Raw genomic sequence first — 20,758 nt, 5'->3', positions numbered from 1 at the left:
CTATAGATTAAAGATGTTTGGTGCAGGTTAACTCATTCAGCGTAAACAAACATCAACTTGAAACATCTAACAGTCACCGTACTACGACTATAAAATGATAGTTAAATATACAGATGACAAAGAAAACGTGTTGTAAAGTCAGAAACTATCAAACTTTCGCTTTAACGAATTTTCCTCTTGAGGCTTTCTTTTCCATCTTTTCTCTCTTCTTTCGGGTCTTTTCGTCCTCTTCAACTCCCTGCAGATTGGTATAAACCCATGGGAATCATACACACCACGCCAATTTGGTAATGGTGGAAAAATTAGTAGGCCAAGCAGAACGAGTAACAGGTTCACAATGGTCAGGTCCAACTGAATGATGGAACATAATATTAACTCTTAATTATATAACTACTGCCAAATATGATAACAAACTTATGTTATTACAATAATAATCCAATAAAAGAAGTACCTCGCCACCTCGAGGGAGAAATCCCTTAATCAAACCCCATCCTTTATACACTGCTGGTATCTGCCAACAAAAAAAATCATTACTTGGGAAACTTAGGCTACAACCAAAATAGTTCCAGACAGTTAAGTTGACAATATCAAGCATTTCTAACTTATTGGAGATAATGTACATTTTATTGTAGTTATATAATTGTATTTATGATTTATGATGGGCAAAGAAGTTACTCTAAACTGTTTTTTCGAAAACTAAAATGCTACTTTTTGGGGCCTAAAGCAGACAAGTCTTTTACGTATAATAAATAACAGATAACTGAATTACTACATATCATAACTGACAATGTTCTTAAGCCTGTTTCTAGACTAAATCGTGTAACCACTAGTTACTTTTGTGTTGCCTATATCTTCAATTAAACTAATGGAGAAAAATGTTTGGGCTAAAGCGATTATAAAACAGCTTTCAGCATATTGACATTTATGCATAAGAAGACAAGTACACAAGCATCTTACCACAGCATATATCCACCAAAACTTCCCAGAGATGATAGACATCAGTTGCACAAAGCAGGTAATGTAAATAACATCATGCAGGTATCTGCAAGTTAACATGAACAAGGACAATGCTATTAATCTGATGATACGAAGATTCTCAAATACTTGTTAACTCAACTGGCTAAACCAATCTACTATCTGTGTGTAAGTGGGTAATAGTTGTTCAATAAAACGTAGCATAACCAAAGTTTAAACGTTGTGTTGGCTGCAGGGCCGATCTTGAATGTTATGTTGCCTGGGACGAATCGATCAAATAATGCCCCCTACTCTATTTATAAACAAGTGTTCGAAAGTTAATCAACTTATATAACTCATTTTCACGTTAATTTTTTTTTTAAATAAATTTAGTGTGACAATTTGAAGAGATCAAACTACGATAAAAGTGATGACTTCGAGTCTAGTTAAAAATTTTATAGTGTCTGTGAAACACCAATAAAATATTACTTTCAAAAAAAGACTTTTGTTCCTTGTATAAATAATTAGATTAAAGGAAATATAAAAATCAAGTAGTACTATGAAGAAATCAGTAAACTTATTTTATGAATTCACATTATTATGGCACTTCTATTGTTAGACTAGAATTTTAAAATCCATACGTGATTGTACAATACGTTATATCTGTTGTACGGTATATTGGATTTAAATAAAATTAACACATGTGACAAAGAAAAAAAAAAAAGTTTACAATATCAAAGAACAAAAGTTTTTTTATCTTTTCGATTTTTGACTTTTCCTTCTTCCTCTCCCTTCCTCCACGAAATTTCTCCTCTGAACTTATAAAAAAAAAAACTCAACTGCACTTAAAAAAACTCAGAACTCCAATTTGATGCCCCTTAAAAGGTGATGCCCGGGTGCGGTCGCCCATGTGGCCCTACCATAGGGCCGGCCTTGGTTGGCTGAAACGAATTAAAAGACAACACTTGAATCACTATTATTAAAAGTATATGAAGTATCAATTTACTAATGCCATGAACTCTATATACAACAAAAACAACGCCTTTAATCATTTGAATAATATGTATGTACCAACCTATTCCATATGGGTCAGGCTGTGTTTTGGATCAAACCGATTAATGAACACCCTAGAACGCTACCAAGTACCAACTACAACATTATGGCTTGATACTATAATTGCTTCCGAAAATATGGAGAAACTAAAATGCATACCCCAAAACGCGTCATGCTAGGAAAGGTCTCAACACCCTTATAAGGCATGCTTCGTTCCCCTCTCCAACCGATGTGGGACGGATGTAACACGGATGTTACAAGTATTAGACCAATCCAATGCAGCCATGAAAAAGTAGAATAAAACACCCCTGCCCTTAATAACAAATAAATTACATACATATAAGTAACATAATCCATAACGTTATATAAGACCTCATCCTACGTGTAATGTGTATAGATTGTCGATACAAGACAAGCAACAAAGGGAAGAATTTTGTATCCGTTAAGCAAATCGGATTTTGAGATTTACAATAATCATCCTCCGTTTTTCAATAATAAGCAAATTTAGTCCCTTGAATATTATATGCCTTGTTCCGAGGTCCCAAGTTAGCAATCAGCTATTCAGCTTCCTCATACAATACAAGCTTTTGGATAAGGCTCCCCAACCTATCATCTTCCGGCGCCTCAACGGTCTCATCCACCGTCGCAACCTCCACCAAACGCCGATCAAAATGTCTGCTCAACAACAAATCGTGGAACACGTAGTTCTTATCAAAGTGAAACCCGATGTTGAGTCTAGCAAAGTTGCAGCAATGATCAACGGACTCAACGCACTGACGTCACTCAATCTCACCGTCCACCTCTCCGCCGGAAAACTCCTCCGGTCACGGTCATCATCCCTGACCTTCACTCACATACTTCACAGTCGTTACAGATCAAAGGACCATCTCCGGGAGTACGCTACTCACCCTGAGCACGTGCGCGTCGTGACGGAGAATATAAGACCGATTGTTGATGATACCATGGCTGTTGATTGGATATCTAACGGTGCAAGTGCATCGCTGAAGACTGGTTCGGCAATGAGAGTAACATTTCTGAAATTAAAGGAGAATTTGGGGGAAATTGAGAAAGCTAGGGTTTTGAAAGTGATAGGAGGAATTAAAAATCAGTTTAAATCAATTGAAGAGTTAAGTTTTGGTGAGAATTTTTCACATGATAGAGCCAAGGGTTATACGATTGCTTCAATTGCTGTGTTGCCTGGGCCTGCTGAGTTGGAATCATTGGATTTAAATGCTGAGCTGGTAAATTTGGAAATGGAGAAAGTAATAGAGGGCGTTGTGGTTGATTATGTGATTCCACCTCTGCAAAGGGCTAATATGTAATTAAGGCTTGCTTGTTCCAGGTTCTTCATTAATTCATTACTCAACCAGTTGTTGTTTAATCTTTGGTTGTAGCATAATAGCTGATTTGCGTTTGAACGTCAATATATTACAGTATTGTATTCGGATACAAATCTGTAAGGATAAAGATTTGTACAACATAAATACAGGTTTAGTGCATAAACACTTGTTATCAACCAAAAAAGACACCACCACCAAACGATAAAGCAATCGTTTTTTGCTTTGCAGAGAAGCACAATATAGAAATAGACCAAATCCATACAGTGGTGATCAAGTTGATGAAAATTACATCCTAATACCAAAAATGGTGATATGGTTTAGTGTATATAGGTATATATCTTCTCTGCACAACTACATTTCATCATTACTGCTGAAATGAGATGGAATGCGAGACCGTATTTGGATCTTTTACTGCTTTGAAACTGTCAACACTCATCCCAAATTTCCCTAGAATCGAGTTCCCCATATTTTTTAACTTGCCTGCATACACACAATTCAAATAGTTTATTCATCCATAGATACCCACAAACACCAATACAAAAAATGATGACTATATAAGTCTTACACTCTTACCTAACATCTAGTCAATTTTCACGCTTTTCTATGGCCAAAGGCTCTAAACGAATAATGCTTCTCCTAGATTGGTAGTTTGAAGGATCCAATTCCAGGATTTTCTTTAGATCTGTAGAGTATAGAGTATAACCGCAGATAATATAAATAAAATATAAAAATACGTTAATTCATTATAACAAGTTTTAATATGTTATACAAAGTGACACTCTACCAGCAATAGCTTCATCATATTTTTTAAGGTTTTTCGTGGGCCTCTGCTTTCCTAAGGAGAGGTTTCATGCAAGTAGCATTTAGTTCCAATGCTTTGGTGCACTCTTTGATGGAATCTTCGTACTTTCCCTGTCGTTAATACAAGGTATCAAGAATTTGAATCCTACAATGGTGACCCAGAAATACTTCAATATTTTGAAAGATGATGCCTACAGAATAATGAGAATTAGTTTATAGATCTTCAGGACATATTCATATGCATGTTCTTCATACTGATGAATTTTTACAGAACTCTCGTTTAAGTAGATACAAATGTAACCCAACAGTTAATGCCCAATATACAGCCTCGGAAAAATCTTTTCCATCGCTATTATACATAAAATAATACTACCATTAATCTAACATTAACATACCAGTTTAAAATAACACGTCGCACAATTATTATGGCATATTGGCCTAATTTCTGCAGATGAGGACATCTCAGGTGCAAGTTGTATAGCATAATCATAGTTTAACGCCGCCACCTCATACAAACCTTCTCCAAATAACCGATTGCCTTCAACTTTTGCTTCATTCATTTGATCTAGAACTTTCTGCAGCTCAAATTCAATAAATCAAAACAGATGCTTTTACTTCAATACGGTTCTTAGAACCACAGTCATATAAGGCTAACCCAGAAGTGCACAAATGACCCATGATGACAGCAGAACGGAAGATAAAGCCCTGTGAGAATTTCTCCACAAAATGGTAAAAGGATTCAGGGCAAACACATGATAAACACATATTAATAGATGTCCTCTAATCACCATTCAAACAAATTACACTTTTGTTAATGTCTTAAAAAAACTGCAAAACTTGAACTTACACATTGCACCAGAAGCATTCGACACTGACAAAATTTCTAAGAAATTTTTTCATTAAAACACACTAGGTTGAGGATACATCAACTTGTAAAAGTTGAAGTTATTTAATTCCTCACTCTTAGTTACTCTGTATTATTTTTGATCATGCGTATATTTTCCAAAGGGTAAATACGCACGCTCAATACGTTTAAGGGGATTTAAGGATCTTAGAACTTAGCTCTCCGGTCCGGCTACCGTGTATAACCATGGCCGACATGATGATGTCGACGGGGTGGCTAAGTGATTAAGTCCACCTTCGATGACGACCGTCGATCGGAAGACCCTAAGTCAGGTTGTTGTAGGCAACAGTCGTAAGAGAACTAACCTGTTAACCCTAGAAGAGATGACGACAATAGTTGTTACGTAAGATGTGTTCTGCGTAGGAATGATGATTAGCGTTAGTATATATAGGCAAACCCTAATTCTAGAATCATCCGTGATTGTGATAATCTTTTCCATAACCAACTCCCCCGTATCTCGGATATAATTATGGAAAAGATTACCGAACGTGGTCAACAAGTAACCGTCATACCGGGAACAAAGTATTCAATGCGCTACCGCATACCGCAAAGATAGCATGCGCATACGCATACTAATAGCATGCGCTTGCGGGTCGCGGTATCATTAATTTTGAAGCTAATATTAAACGTTAAATAGTTATTTGTATTGATTAAATCTTTAAGGTTAATTATCTGCTAAATGAAAGTGATAGTTTAAGTTGATTTCATAAACTTCTAGAGTTACAATCAACTTTTGTTTACTTATTTAATTTACTTTTTATTGGTTTCGTAAATTGTTAGTATGTATTTGCAGCTAAAATAAACTTAAACGTTCATAATAATAATGTTAATCATATTTTTCAGCAAAAACTTCAATAACATACAACAAATACATTTGAACAGTTACAAACATCATGTCACCTGTTTCTAATGCAAATATTTACACACAAATTGAAATTAAAACACCACAATGATTGTAACTAAAATGTCCCATAAGATCGTCTCTACTTTTAATTAATTCGTAACCTATTTAATCAAACATCCCGATCTTGGACTAATGGTTTGCCATAATACCACAAGTACCATTTAACAAACTCCCTCAACCCGGTTCGCAAATCAGTCGTCGGTTTATACCCGAGCTCCTTCTCCGCCAAACTCGTATTCAAACGGGCCAATAAATCGTCACCATTTCCGCACATGTCCACCATGTTTTTCGTCGTTTTCATCTTCAAATTCTCCTCTAGTATTGTCACCATAGCAGCCACAGTCACTGGGGCCGCGTTACCCAAGTTAAAGATCCGATATGGGGCAGTTCTGTTATGTAACCCGCCTGACCCGGTACTTTTACCCGATGTATCCAATGATGCAATGCACCCTTTTACAATGTCATCTATGTAGATGAAATCACGTGCCAAGTTAACTTGGTTTTTGTCCCTGTACACTGTTATGGGCCTGCCCAATAAAATATTTCTAATAAATGAAAAATACGCCATGTCAGGCCTCCCCCATGGGCCGTAAACCGTGAAAAATCTCAACCCGGTTATTGATAACCCGTAAAGGTGGTTGTAGGTACGCGTGATTTCTTCACCTGTTCTTTTAGTTGACCCGTAAATAGTAGCGGGCAGGTCAACCCGGTCGGACTCGGAAAAGGGTACTTTATTTTGTAACCCGTAAACTGCACCCGAGCTGGCCCATACAACGGCCGGTTTCGGGTCAGCCGACTTGCATTCTTCTAAAAGCGCTACGAAACTAACAACATTGTTGTGCGCGTAAGTGTACGGGTTGTGCACGGCGTATTGAACGCCAACCTGCGCCGCCAAATGCATCACGTGCGTAAATTCTACCGTATCAAAAAGTGAAGCTAAAAGGCGTCGGTTATTTATATCGCCGTCGACAACAAGAATGCCATGAAACTCGAGTAAGGCCCGTCGTGTTTTTTTCAACGACGGCCCGTAATAATTATCAAAGTTATCAACCCCAACAACACCGTCACCTCGTTTTTTTAACGCTAAGGAAACATGTGACCCGATAAAGCCCGCTGCTCCGGTAACTAAAACGGAGATTCCGTTAGCGCGAGTAATCTGAGCCGATGAACGAACGGTTTTCTCCCAAGAGGTGAACAAATGAAGAAACCGTTGGCCCGAATCAACGAAGAACAAATACGAGGTGATAAACGCTATAAAAAGTAAAGACCAAAGGAAGATGGTTGTGGTGGTTGATAAACGACGATTTATAAAACGAGTATAGGCATGATTGATGTCGAATTTACTACGAGGAGTTGAAAATAATAAAGGTTGTTCCAATGGCGGCATTGAATTGATGATGATGATATAATCTTCTGTCTCTTTACAAGAGGATCAATATTCTCAAATTTTTACAACATGAGAAATTTTTTATAATATCTGTAAATTAAATTGCCTTCTTGTATTCCCCAAAATGAAAAGGGGAATTCAGAAACAGATGATCCAGAGAAAGGGGAAGAAGGGATTTCTTTTTCTTCTTCACCTGCTGAAAGGATCAAGAATGGTAGGGAGATAATATATATACATATACATATGATATATACGGATATAACCGCAGTGATAAAAAAAATTAATCGTTTTTTTAGGTGCCATTTTTATAGGGAAATTGGCGGTTATTTCTGGTTTCCATTAGATTTAGACAGGTTGTTATTCGGTAGTTCGGTTTGCAGGAGTATTATTTGCCCAACAAACATAATATAACTATGGATAACATAATTAAACATAACAATTTAGGTGGTTAGCCGCGTTACGGTGTGGAAAGTTGCGATTTTGCGTTTTTATTTATGTTTTGTTACATATTGTTATCGATGATGTTTCATGTAACGCCCACCGTTTTCTAAAAAGCACGGGATGCGAGTGTAATAAATATGTATATGTATGCATAGGTGGTGTGTGTGGTTATAGTGAATGGATCGCTCGTCAGATTCACTAAACGTCGTTCGTCGAGACCACATAGTGAAATATAGTGAATAGACCGTTCGTCGGATTCACTATATGTCGTTCGTCGACACGTGCTTGATGTAAGTGAATACGCTGTTCGGCGGATTTACTTACATCCATTATGGGTGGACACCCGATGACATAGTGAAAAGACACTTTGGCGGATTCACTATAGTGTCGTTCGTCGACTATCAACCGGTGATTATGGTTAACCACAAGTGTTGTGTTTGAGTTAGTAGTTTACCATATGAGCTAATGTATGATTGCGTGTTATGTGGCTATGTTACTAATCTCGCGCATAGCGATCGTGCGTATCACGTGTTGGGCAAACGTCCATGTAAGTAAATCCAGCGTACAATAAAGGGTAAGAGAATCTTTGATCATGAAATCAATAGATGTAAAGCGTTCACAGAAAAGGTGGTCGAATGCCTCAGGAATGGAGAAGTTAACCACCTGAAACCTACAAAGAAGCAAGGATCTTCGTCGCAAAATAATGCGTCAGAGAAAGCTCTTCCCAATCAGAAAAAGAGCAATGAAAAAAGTATTGATAAAACGATAAACATGGTGCATGCTTGGCATACTGGCCAAAGGCGCAAGGCGGAGCAACTGGAAGAATGGGGGGTCGAGCACTCGAGCCCGTATCTTTTCCTCCTATGCAGACAATTAATCCCTCGCATGCGCCTATTATCATTAAAGGTAGCATTACAGATTGTGGGTATAATTTCAAGCGGTTAAACGTTGATACCGGGAGCAGCGTTGACGTTAAAGTCAAGCTACGTGATAAATTAATAGCCAAAAGTGAAGCTGTTCCATTCTGGTAAACCCCAAACACCCTGACAAGCGAATTCAGATTGGGGGCAACTTGTCTGGCGAGATTAACGACAAGTTACGTGATAAATTAATAGCCAATATGAATGTTTTCGCATGGTGTGAAGAGGACATGACAGGACTTTCGCGCGCAATTGCTGAACACACACTTAACGCTAATCCAAGCTTAACTCATGTGCGCTAGATGAAGAGGCCAATGGCCGCTGATAGAAGCAAGTGATTGCGAACCGAAGTGAAGAAGTTGATTCATGCAAACATACTAAAATATATAAAATATATTGTATCTTTCGCATTATATATGTTAAATGTTAAATATACAAACTGATATTGATTATTATAGTTAGACAATGTACCAAAATTATGTGCTAGATTCATTAGGTCAATAAGATTAAGGGCTCGTTTGTTTTTTTCAACTTTGAGTTTTGAATTGATAAATCGTGTCTATATGTAATGGATGGATTATGAATATGGATAAGTTTTGTAAATAAATAACAATATTTGTTTTATATGTTCAAATCACTAGACAGAATAATTAATTCATATACATATACTTTAGATTAATTCAAGAAATATTTACATGGTATCCAAATGGTATCCACACAAATACAAAGTTTAGATCCGGTTCCGGGGAAATAAAATACGTGACCCAAACGGCCAGTAGTTTGCAATCACCAGTAAACAAAACAAACATGAGCCGTGTGATTTTCACTACCTTTACCTCTAAATCCTTTTTATTTCATCCTCCTTCTTTTCATTTCAATTTTTTCAAATCTTCATCTTTTTCGTCTGCTAGGGTTTGTAGCATGGCTTCCGATTCATCATCATCGTCATCATCTGCCTCACCTTCTCCTTCGTCTGCTATCGATTTCTTATCTCTTTGCCATCGCCTTAAGGTATGTTTCATCAGATCCTTTGTAGATTAGATCCATCTGGTATTTTTAAATTAACCATGGGAAGTCAAAATTGCATCCCTTATTTCGCATCCAGTTATGCGAATGAGGGATGATTCGCGGATCCTTAAGCAAAATCTTCCCTCCTTTGAGTATTGTCTCAAACTAGGTCATGAGCTAACAATTTAAGCACTGAATTACAGGTTTAAATTTCTTTATAAACTGAACAAATCATACAAATAAGAACAAGCGCCTGATTGTAATAAGTTAATGTTAATGGCTACAGATTATATTCCGAAATGGCTGTTTTGTAAAGTGACAATACCAAGGTGTTAGTTGATTTACCTAACTCAACACATAAGCGTCTCCTTTTTGTTCTGCACTCCTTGACATCAGACACGGCGTTAGCCGTTACGTTTCATGTAAATGTTGTTATTATACTGTTACATGTATCGCTCTTGATTCAGTTTCTGGTCAATTTGACTTTTGATACGTGGTTATTGATATCTTTATTTGCAATCTGTGTTATTCAGTCGACCAAAAGAGCAGGATGGGTGAAAAGAGACGTTGCAGGACCCGAGTCTATTGCAGACCATATGTATAGGATGGGGTTAATGGCTCTCATTGCATCTGATACCCCTGGAGTCAACCGAGACAAGTTAGTTTTTATTGTTACTAAATATTGATATTATGCTCTGGTTCAAACTTCAAAGTATTCAAGTTGTGACTAACTGTTAATATATTTTCTTGCATCTTCCAGGTGCATAAAAATGGCAATTGTGCATGATATTGCAGAAGGTGCCTCATAATATCTATTAGTTTCTATAATGTTAGTATCTTTTATGTTAATTTTTTCTTAATAACTTATAATCTTGTGATTTATTGGTTGGATAGCCATTGTCGGTGACATCACCCCCTCAGATGGGGTCCCGAAGGCGGAAAAGAGTCGGTTGGAGAAAGAAGCACTAGAGAATATGTGCAAACTTCTTGGTGGCGGACCACGAGGTGCGTACATACTTTTCACATTCCTGCTATCTGTTGCAAAGGGCATTTTGTTAATTGCTTACTTGCTGTAGCATATTACAGCTGAGGAGATACATGAGTTATGGATGGAATATGAAGCAAATTCTACTACTGAAGCTAAAGTTGTCAAAGACTTTGATAAGGTATGTTTTTTTTTTTTATTATGCGAATAAAAAAGGTTTTGTATTTTCTAAATGATTTCTTTGCAGAAAAGATACAGATTATATATATTATAAACCTTTATTATCGCTCTATATTAAGATCTGTGTATTTTTTTATATGTACTGTATAAGCTAAGTTTGGTTGTTCTTTATATATTCAGATTGAGATGATACTCCAAGCTCTGGAATATGAAAATGGTTAGTTGTTACCTCTATTATTGATGCGTTGATCTGTAGTGGTGCCAATCGCAGTGTTAATAAATTCAAAAAAATAACAATTACACATACAATATTACTTTTTTACCTTTAGGGATCTATCAATGGAATCCATGGAAATTTAATTGTTATAATACATATGCACCTAATCAATATTTATTTCTAATGCAGAACAAGGTAGAGATTTGGAGGAATTTTTTGTTTCTACCGCAGGTACAAAAAATTTCAGTATACTATATTTATGTTAATATGCTCTAAGTTATACTTGCATATTTTTGATATAATGGCATTATTCAACTTGAACAAAATCCATACCTAGTTTGATGGGTGGTTATTCGTCATTTAGGTTCTTTTTTTCCCCACATGAAAACCACTTCTATTTAAGAGAAAAATAGAAATTCATTTTAATTTTGCAGTCACACGTGTGATTTTCCCGAGTCCATATCTTCTCAATAGGATTTAACGTATCGCAATAGGGAAATCAGTAAACAAAATTCAAGCAGTTGGAATATGTATGCCCAAGAAGCTTGAGTTTCAGTTATCAATAATATTTTTAATGTTCATTTTGATTCTATCACTATTTGTTTATTGTTGACTTTAAATCAAAGATAAAAGTCATATCTACTTTGTATCCTAAAATCTAACTTCTATAACGCGAAATCTGTAACCTATGACCTGTTGAATAATTTTCTCTAATGAACGCAGGCAAGTTTCAGACGGATCTTGGTAAATCATGGGCAGCAGAGATAGCCTCGAGAAGGAAAAAACAAGAATAGAAGTTAATCATCTTCATAAATCATAATCTCTATCTTTTGCTGCTAGATTTTTCAGTCATTGTTCTAATGGGTACAAATACTGGGAGATTTTATTTTAGGTTAAAAAGCATTACTTTCAATATTTGCACGTTGAGGTAGCGTCGATGACATATTTATTGAACCATAAAATTATCAGCCATAAAGAATACTGCCCCCTGCTAATTCAGGGTGCATGGTATGTTGATGTGACAAATCTCAGAGCTTAGTTTTACTTCTGCAACTTTCTTGCTTTAAAATGTTAACTTTTTCTTGCACTTTGTTTGGTTTTCCGTATTTTAATGAGCACTTTTACATTTATATTAAATTAAATTAATTTCATGATATGTATATGATATTTAGCATTTTTCTTTTTGGATATTTCCCATGATATAATTAATGTATGAGTTTTGCTAACGCATGCTTCGGTGTCATACGTTAAGGCGCATTTAATAAACTCTAAATTTTATAATTATCAGAATTTGCATTTGTTATACGTGCAAATATGGTAACCATTAGATTGAATTAATGAGGACTAAATGTAAATTATGATAATTAAGGAAATTTCACATTTGTTATACGCGTAAATATGGTAACTATTAGATTTGTTATACGCCTTAACATATGCCACGGAAGCATACGTTAGCAAAAGCCTAATTATAAACACTTAGATTGTTTCGATTCATCATATTCTTAAAACATGGTTCAATCGTTAAGTTCCTTATTATATTCTTAAAACATGATGCAATTGTTAAGTTTCTTGGAATAATATGACAAAAAAGTACTATTTTCTCACTAAAATAGTATTACCCCGAACCGCAAGGTGTTGGTGCATTGGTGGTGGCTTGATTTACCATAAGAGAGGACTTCCCATATGGGAGGACACGGGTTTTACTCATGTGCTGCAAAAACATTTCCCTTGTGATTACCATCTCATTTCATGGGTCTCGAAGGCTTGGGACGTCTATGCATTTGTGCCTCATCCGAGGGGGTTTTACCACACGTGATGCTCGTATGAATTCATCGTGGGGCTTTCATCCGACATGGCGACATCGCGTTCGGACCCAACAGTAACTCTTAACCGCGGTTAAAAAAATAATATAAAATTACTCCGTATTAAGTTACTAAACAAAGGGAACCCTTTAAAATAGAGCTATCTTTTAGGGGTCCATACTTTTTCTCTATATTAAGCTTGAACGTTTTTTTCCTTTTATGTTTTTTTATCTGCGTTTTGTTTCGAATATTCATCATTTTTTTACATTTTCTGTTTTGCTGATCAATCATGGCTGAGGTACATTACAATTAATATTTATCAAACGCCTATTAGATCATCTTGATTCCCTTTCATTATTTATGAATTAGATGTCAAATGTTTTCTGTCTTCTTGTCATGTTTAAGCATTCTGCAAGTGACAATTTCAAAATTCTTGATGTAATTAGGGAACAAAATGAATGAAATGAACAGTAAATGGGTTTTGCTCAATTGTAATAGTAATAATAAATCAGTAATACGGAAATTTACAAATCCTTTATTTTTAAAATCGCACTTTTTGGAATCCAATGATCCCTGTTTGAATATCAAAGGTCTCAAACTTCTTTGTGATTCTTAATTGGAAGATCCAATTTTAGTAATCACAAATTCACAATGTACCATTTTTCCCATGGTAGTTTCTAAGGATAATGAATTAGTATTGTTTTGGCAATAATTGTAATTTTGTGTTTCATGATTGGTTTCAGATTGAATTAAGAACTGCACCTGCTGACGCCCGTTTCCCTACAACGAATCAAAGCCGACACTGTTTTTCTCGCTACATCGAGTTTCACAGGTATATAGTTGATTCAAAAGTTTGTACCTAGTCACCAGATGGTCTATTTTCCCGCTAAATTTCTACGATTACGCTAGATGTGTTGCAGCGAAAGGTGATGATGCCGAAGCATGTGAGAAATTTGCAAGATACTATCGTTCTCTTTGTCCAGCTGAATGGGTCAGTTTCCTAGTTTTTTATATACTACCATATTTTCTTGACAGTAATAACAAAAAATATAACATTGCTGGCGGCAGTTTTTTTAGTTATACTAATATTCACACAAAATAATGCACTGAAAACCGATCATTGCAGGTTGACAGGTGGAACGAACAGAGGGCGAACGGGGTTTTCCCGGGACCCTTGTAATCTGATGACATTTTATCGGTTGTGAAGTTGACTGTTTGCTACAAGTTGGTTAATAAGAGCTGACTGTTGTGGATGTTGTCCCATGACAATTTTTTTTATCATTTGTATAACTTGGTTTAAGCATAAAGTTTTTCTCTTTGTACTAATAGATTTCCAATTCATCTATGAGTAACTGAAATAAAACCATTAGCATTAAAAGAATTTGATAATTCGACCAAAATGAGAGATACTTTTTTTAAAGGCAAATTGTCGACATCATCCAGAGGGGACTTAATCACCTTCGCGATCATATGCCACGCACGCACGGGCTTTCGGTAGCAAACCCAAATCGCATTGCTGGAAACCGATCCTAAAACCATCTAGAGGGCAGTCGAACCAGGTTTGAATCCTGAATGGATCCAAGAGAAAACCTGCCTCGAGTCAATCTGAAGCTCCGAGCAGATTAATTAATAGGATATCAAACCCATAACCTAAACCCACCCCTCACACACAAGGTGTGGGGATACCACTAATGGTAAATGAGTTAATACTAATGTGTCTCTTACCATACACAACTTCACATAAACATTTCCCAATTTAATGAAGTGTCAAAGCAAAATAGCCAACTGCATTGTCATTTAGAGAAAAAAAAATTTAAACTGAAATGTCTATTGAAACAAAAATAAAACATAGATGCCAACAAGGTTACACAAATCTGCTTAAAACAGAGAAGTTCCCTTGCCCTTCTTGTCTCCACCAATTTCAAAATGCTTGCATCTCTGCACAAAAAGCAACACGAATAATTAGTAACCAAAATTATAAGCATCAAGAATATACCCAACGGTTCGAAACTGACCTTGATAGGGTGCTGCGACATATGCTTGCAGCTTTGGCATTGCAACCTTAGCACAATCTTCTTTGACGTTTTGGCCTAAATCATATCATCATATAAATAATATTAAGAAATGCCAATAAAATGTACTCGTGTATTTTTTTATAAGTGATCAGTTCTATAAAAGTGAAATAACTGACCAAATTAACACTATTTTACATGCATTCAATGATCAATTAATCAACTAAACTTTTCAAAGGGGAAAGTTAAAGTTTAACCTTCTTGTGAAAGACGGGCTTTGTCTGTCCACCATAACCAGATTGCTTCCTGTCATAACGACGTTTTCCTTGAGCAGCCAAACTATCTTTCCCCTTCTTATATTGTGTCACCTTATGAAGTGTATGCTTTTTGCATTCCTTGTTCTTGCAGTAAGTCTTCTTGGTCTTCGGAACGTTCACCTGCATAAACAAAAAATCGTACTTTGTGAAGAGCTAATCATATACACTTTCAACACATCTATTCAAAACTTAGAACTTCTAACATTAAATGCAAAACAGAAGCACAGAATTATATTAAAACAATTATAATAAAAAAATTTAAAAAACAAAACATATGACTAACAACCATAGTTAGCAAAAAACATAACTATTGATTTGAAAGCTCTAAAATTTATTCTATTTTTTATGTAAATTTCAAATTACAATAACCACCTCCTATATGGAATAAAAATATTAAATTAGATGATGTATTACGACAACATAAACCTCTAATAAGATGAACAAGCAGCTCATTGCAATTATCACTTACTAAAATCAAGCAACAATTAATACTAAATTCAAAACAATAAGAATTAAAATACAATTAGTATACCCTAATCAGCGATTAACTAAACAGATCATCATTCAAAATTAACATTTTTCAACTTCCAGTTCATATCTGTACATACATACTAACGAGAAATCATAATGTTTAGAGATCGGAATACAAATTTACAACCAATTAGAAAAGAAGAGATGAATTACCATGGTTGAAGAGCTATAGAAAGTGAACCTGATAGAATGATAGACAGCCGCACAGCGTTACTAGGGTTCTTCAAATCCCCTTTTTGTTTTAAGGCTGGCTGAGTAGCTGACTGACTTGTTTTTTAGGTTTGGGCTTTGTTTTTGTTATTTGAAGCCCAACGCATAACCTAGCTAGCCCATTCTATTTATATTTCCATAAATAGTAGTAGTATGGAGTAATAAAAAAAAATTGTTATGGAGTAATTTTTTTTTTTTTTTTTTTAAAAGCAATGAAGTAATATAATCTAACCTTACATCATTTTATTTTATATTAGTTCAGATATGCAATATGTACATCTTTAATTTATCCAAGTTAAATCATTTTATGCTTCTAAATTAATTGAAATGGCAAAAATTTGTCTCTTCTTTATAAGTGGTGGTGGAGGTTTAAACCGAAACCAACACTTTGTGGGTTCACGTAATTCGAAGTATTTATGCCGCTAACTGTAGTGACCCGAACTTTTCCATGTTTATATATATTAATTGAGATTGATATTTACATGATTAAATGTTTCCAACATGTTAAGCAATCAAACTTGTTAAGACTTGATTAATTGAAATATGTTTCATATAGACAATTGACCACCCAAGTTGACCGGCGATTCACGAACGTTAAAACTTGTAAAAATGACATGACGATATATATATGGATATACATATGGTTAACATGAGATTATGATAAGTAAGTATCTCCATAAGTATATTAACAATGAGTTATATACATATAAACAAGACTACTAACTTAAGGATTTCGAAACGAGACATATATGTAACGATTATCGTTGTAACGACATTTAAATGTATATATATCATATTAAGATATATTAATATATCATAATATCATGATAATATAATAATTTAACATCTCATTAGATATAATAAACAATGGGTTAACAACATTAATTGAGATCGTTAACTTAAAGGTTTCAAAACAACATTTACATGTAACGACTAACGATGACTTAACGACTCAGTTAAAATGTATATACATGTAGTGTATTTAGATGTATTAAAATACTTTTGGAAGACTTCAAGACATATATCAAAACACTCATACTTAACGAAAATGGTTACAGTTACTTTCCCATTCTTTTCTTTCATCAAGAATTCTAGTCGTATTCTTACCCGTATTATACACAGCTTCAAAACGTACTTACTATGGGTATATACCAATAGGAACTAGCATGGGATTCCACTCTTGATTATGTCATGTATGACTAATCAATTTTAACTTCTACCATGAGCTAGTCAACTAACTAGAACTCCTTTTAACCCCACTCACCACTCACCAATTACCACTCATCATTCACTCCATTTCACTTTCAATTCTCTTTCTAATTCTCTCTCAACACACACACACTATTATGAACGTATTTTTCCAGTAGTTAATCATCGTCTTCATCAAAAATCACTTCAAGCATCAAGCTATAATCATCATAGGAAGAACACTTCAAGAACACTTCAAAAATCCCTTCAAGTTTACTAATTTACTTCCAAGCTTTCTAATCCATTCCAAGTAATCATCTAAGATCAAGAAACCTTTGTTATATACAGTAGGTTATCTTTCTTATTCAAGGTCATATTCATATTTAAACTTTGATTCAATTTCTATAACTATACACTATCTTAATTCGAGTAAAAATCTTACTTGAACTTGTTTTTGTGTCATGATCCTACTTCAAGAACTTTCAAGCCATCCAAGATCCTTTGAAGCTAGATCATTTCTTGTCACTTCCAGTAGGTTTACCTACTAAACTTGAGGTAGTAATGATGTTCATAACATCATTCGATTCATATATATAAAACTATCTTATTCGAAGGTTTAAACTCGTAATCACTAGAACATAGTTTAGTTAATTCTAAACTTGTTCGCAAACAAAAGTTAATCCTTCTAACTTGACTTTTAAAATTAACTAAACACATGTTCTATATCTATATGATATGCTAACTTAATGATTTAAAACCTGGAAACACGAAAAACACTGTAAAACCGGATTTACGCCGTCGTAGTAACACCGCGGGCTGTTTTGGGTTAGTTAATTAAAAACTATGATAAACTTTGTTATTCTGAGAAAATGATTTTTATTATGAACATGAAACTATATCCAAAAATTATGGTTAAACTCAAAGTGGAAGTATGTTTTCTAAAATGGTCATCTAGACGTCGTTCTTTCGACTGAAATGACTACCTTTACAAAAACGACTTGTAACTTATTTTTCCGACTATAAACCTATACTTTTTCTGTTTAGATTCATAAAATAGAGTTCAATATGAAACCATAGCAATTTGATTCACTCAAAACGGATTTAAAATGAAGAAGTTATGGGTAAAACAAGATTGGATAATTTTTCTCATTTTAGCTACGTGAAAATTGGTAACAAATCTATTCCAACCATAACTTAATCAACTTGTATTGTATATTGTGTAATCTTGAGATACCATAGACACGTATACAATATTTTGACCTATCATGTCGACACATCTATATATATTTCGGAACAACCATAGACACTCTATATGTGAATGTTGGAGTTAGCTATACAGGGTTAAGGTTGATTCCAAAATATATATAGTTTGAGTTGTGATCAATACTAAGATACGTATACACTGGGTCGTGGATTGATTCAAGATAATATTTATCGATTTATTTCTGTACATCTAACTGTGGACAACTAGTTGTAGGTTACTAACGAGGACAGCTGACTTAATAAACTTAAAACATCAAAATATATTAAAAGTGTTGTAAATATATTTTGAACATACTTTAATATACATGTATATATTGTTATAGGTTCGTGAATCAACAGTGGCCAAGTCTTACTTCTCGACGAAGTAAAAATCTGTGAAAGTGAGTTATAGTCCCACTTTTAAAATCTAATATTTTTGGGATGAGAATACATGCAGGTTTTATAAATGATTTAAAAAATAGACACAAGTACGTGAAACTACATTCTATGGTTGAATTATCGAAATCGAATATGCCCCTTTTTATTAAGTCTGGTAATCTAAGAATTAGGGAACAGACACCCTAATTGACGCGAATCCTAAAGATAGATCTATTGGGCTTAACAAACCTCATCCAAAGTACCGGATGCTTTAGTACTTCGAAATTTATATCATATCCGAAGGGTGTCCCGGAATGATGGGGATATTCTTATATATGCATCTTGTTAATGTCGGTTACCAGGTGTTCACCATATGAATGATCTTTATCTCTATGTATGGGATGTGTATTGAAATATGAAATCTTGTGGTCTATTGTTACGATTTGATATATATAGGTTAAACCTATAACTCACCAACATTTTTGTTGACGTTTTAAGCATGTTTATTCTCAGGTGATTAATAAGAGCTTCCGCTGTCGCATACTTAAATAAGGACGAGATTTGGAGTCCATGCTTGTATGATATTGTGTAAAAACTGCATTCAAGAAACTTATTTTGTTGTAACATATTTGTATTGTAAACCATTATGTAATGGTCGTGTGTAAACAGGATATTTTAGATTATCATTATTTGATAATCTACGTAAAGCTTTTTAAACCTTTATTGATGAAATAAAGGTTATGGTTTGTTTTAAAATGAATGCAGTCTTTGAAAAACGTCTCATATAGAGGTCAAAACCTCGCAACGAAATCAATTAATATGGAACGTTTTTAATCAATAAGAACGGGACATTTCACTAACGGGGGGCTAGTGTTGGATGATGGGTCCGCCCGTCTTCCGACATCTAGTCTTTGGTCTAACATTTGCATTGGAGGAAAGTACGTCATTTGGGGGTTCCTTTCTTTAATTCATTAGCGAAGATTATTGGTAATGGTGCGGACACTCTTTTTTGGGAAGACATTTGGGTTGGGTCTACTTCATTTAAAAATAGGTTCAAGAGGCTCTACAGGTTAAAACAAAACAAATCAGCTTCGGTCAGTGACATGTTAGAAAGCAGCGCTGCAGGTGCGGTTTGCCGATGGGACTGGTGTCGGGAACCTTCCGGCAGAACTGGTACTGAATTCCGTGATCTGCTGTCGACTCTTGACTCTGTTTCTGTTGACGAATCTGCTACGGATAGTTGGAAATGGGTGCTGGATGCTAACGGGATTTTTACGGTTCAAAAGTTGGTGGATTTAATTGATGCTGTAGTGCTTCCGAGGGATACAGTGCCTATCGAAACCATTAAAAATCCATTGGTTCCTCAAAAGGTTAAGGTTTTTGTGTGGCAGGCTAGAAGAGGGCGCATTCCGGTAAGGCTTGAATTGGACAAACGTGGTATTGATCTTCACTCTACTAGATGTCCAATATACGATGATGATTTAGAATCGGTTGAACATGTCTTATTCTCGTGTCGTTTTGCAAAGGATATTTGGGGGAAGGTGTTAAATTGGTGGGGATACTCTTCGGGTAATTTCAACTATGGGGATATATTCTGTGGTACGTTCGGGTCATACGCTTCCGATGGGAAAAAAATAATTTGGCAAGCTTTATGTTAGTGTGTATGTTATTTGCTTTGGAGAGCTAGAAATTCAAAGGTATTTAAGAACAAAGTGGAATTGGGTCCGGTTTTATTTAGTGAGATTCAAGTGGTCTCGTTCGAGTGGATTTTGCGGCGATACACAAAGAAGAATTTTGATTGGCATCTTTGTCCCATTGTTATGTTAGTGGTGTGTTGCAATCTTAGCAACTAGTATTTTTTACGTTTGGATTTCATTCGTTCGTGTTCCTCGTTGAGGATTCTTCGTGTCTATCTTAATGTATCTATTGTAACTCATTTGTTGTAATAAAATATGCTTGCTTTTTAAAAAAAAATTATTAATTG

At 35.1% G+C, this 20,758-nt stretch overlaps 5 protein-coding genes, 1 long non-coding RNA gene and 1 pseudogene across 6 annotated transcripts; 3 read left to right on the top strand and 4 right to left on the bottom strand.

Moving 5' to 3' along the window:
• Positions 1-4: 4 nt before the first annotated feature.
• LOC139871374 (uncharacterized) lies at positions 5-2,522 on the bottom strand. Its single transcript, XM_071859090.1, has 4 exons — positions 2,255-2,522; positions 958-1,042; positions 452-511; positions 5-238 (listed from the first exon to the last, which is right to left on the bottom strand). The coding sequence occupies exons 1-4, from the start codon at positions 2,362-2,364 to the stop codon at positions 149-151; spliced, it is 345 nt and encodes a 114-aa protein (XP_071715191.1). The 5' UTR covers positions 2,365-2,522; the 3' UTR covers positions 5-148.
• Positions 2,523-2,585: 63 nt separating this feature from the next.
• Positions 2,586-3,531, top strand: LOC139873207 (stress-response A/B barrel domain-containing protein UP3-like). Its single transcript, XM_071861138.1, has one exon. The coding sequence runs from the start codon at positions 2,679-2,681 to the stop codon at positions 3,327-3,329; it is 651 nt and encodes a 216-aa protein (XP_071717239.1). The 5' UTR covers positions 2,586-2,678; the 3' UTR covers positions 3,330-3,531.
• Positions 3,532-3,711: 180 nt separating this feature from the next.
• On the bottom strand, positions 3,712-4,792 carry LOC139871372 (uncharacterized; annotated as a pseudogene).
• A 1,163-nt stretch (positions 4,793-5,955) lies between these two features.
• Positions 5,956-7,343, bottom strand: LOC139872622 (UDP-glucuronate 4-epimerase 1-like). The gene has a single exon (XM_071860533.1). It carries the CDS (start codon positions 7,341-7,343, stop codon positions 6,066-6,068), a length of 1,278 nt encoding a protein of 425 aa, XP_071716634.1. The 3' UTR covers positions 5,956-6,065.
• Positions 7,344-9,493: 2,150 nt separating this feature from the next.
• On the top strand, positions 9,494-12,111 carry LOC139872124 (uncharacterized). Its single transcript, XM_071859945.1, has 8 exons — positions 9,494-9,715; positions 10,246-10,370; positions 10,473-10,510; positions 10,607-10,717; positions 10,799-10,878; positions 11,058-11,094; positions 11,284-11,325; positions 11,818-12,111. The coding sequence occupies exons 1-8, from the start codon at positions 9,512-9,514 to the stop codon at positions 11,886-11,888; spliced, it is 708 nt and encodes a 235-aa protein (XP_071716046.1). The 5' UTR covers positions 9,494-9,511; the 3' UTR covers positions 11,889-12,111.
• Positions 12,112-14,910: 2,799 nt separating this feature from the next.
• LOC139873500 (uncharacterized) lies at positions 14,911-16,041 on the bottom strand. The gene is made up of 3 exons (XR_011767360.1): positions 15,910-16,041; positions 15,166-15,345; positions 14,911-14,986 (listed from the first exon to the last, which is right to left on the bottom strand). It is a non-coding gene; the product is annotated as an uncharacterized lncRNA (long non-coding RNA).
• Positions 16,042-19,877: 3,836 nt separating this feature from the next.
• LOC139871371 (uncharacterized) lies at positions 19,878-20,432 on the top strand. Its single transcript, XM_071859089.1, has one exon. It carries the CDS (start codon positions 19,878-19,880, stop codon positions 20,430-20,432), a length of 555 nt encoding a protein of 184 aa, XP_071715190.1.
• Positions 20,433-20,758: the final 326 nt, after the last annotated feature.

Source organism: Rutidosis leptorrhynchoides, chromosome 10, assembly GCF_046630445.1.
Source record: "Rutidosis leptorrhynchoides isolate AG116_Rl617_1_P2 chromosome 10, CSIRO_AGI_Rlap_v1, whole genome shotgun sequence".
NCBI classification, from domain to species: domain Eukaryota; kingdom Viridiplantae; phylum Streptophyta; class Magnoliopsida; order Asterales; family Asteraceae; genus Rutidosis; species Rutidosis leptorrhynchoides.
Note: the sequence above shows the minus strand (reverse complement) of the source record. Positions and strands in the feature narration are given on the sequence as shown.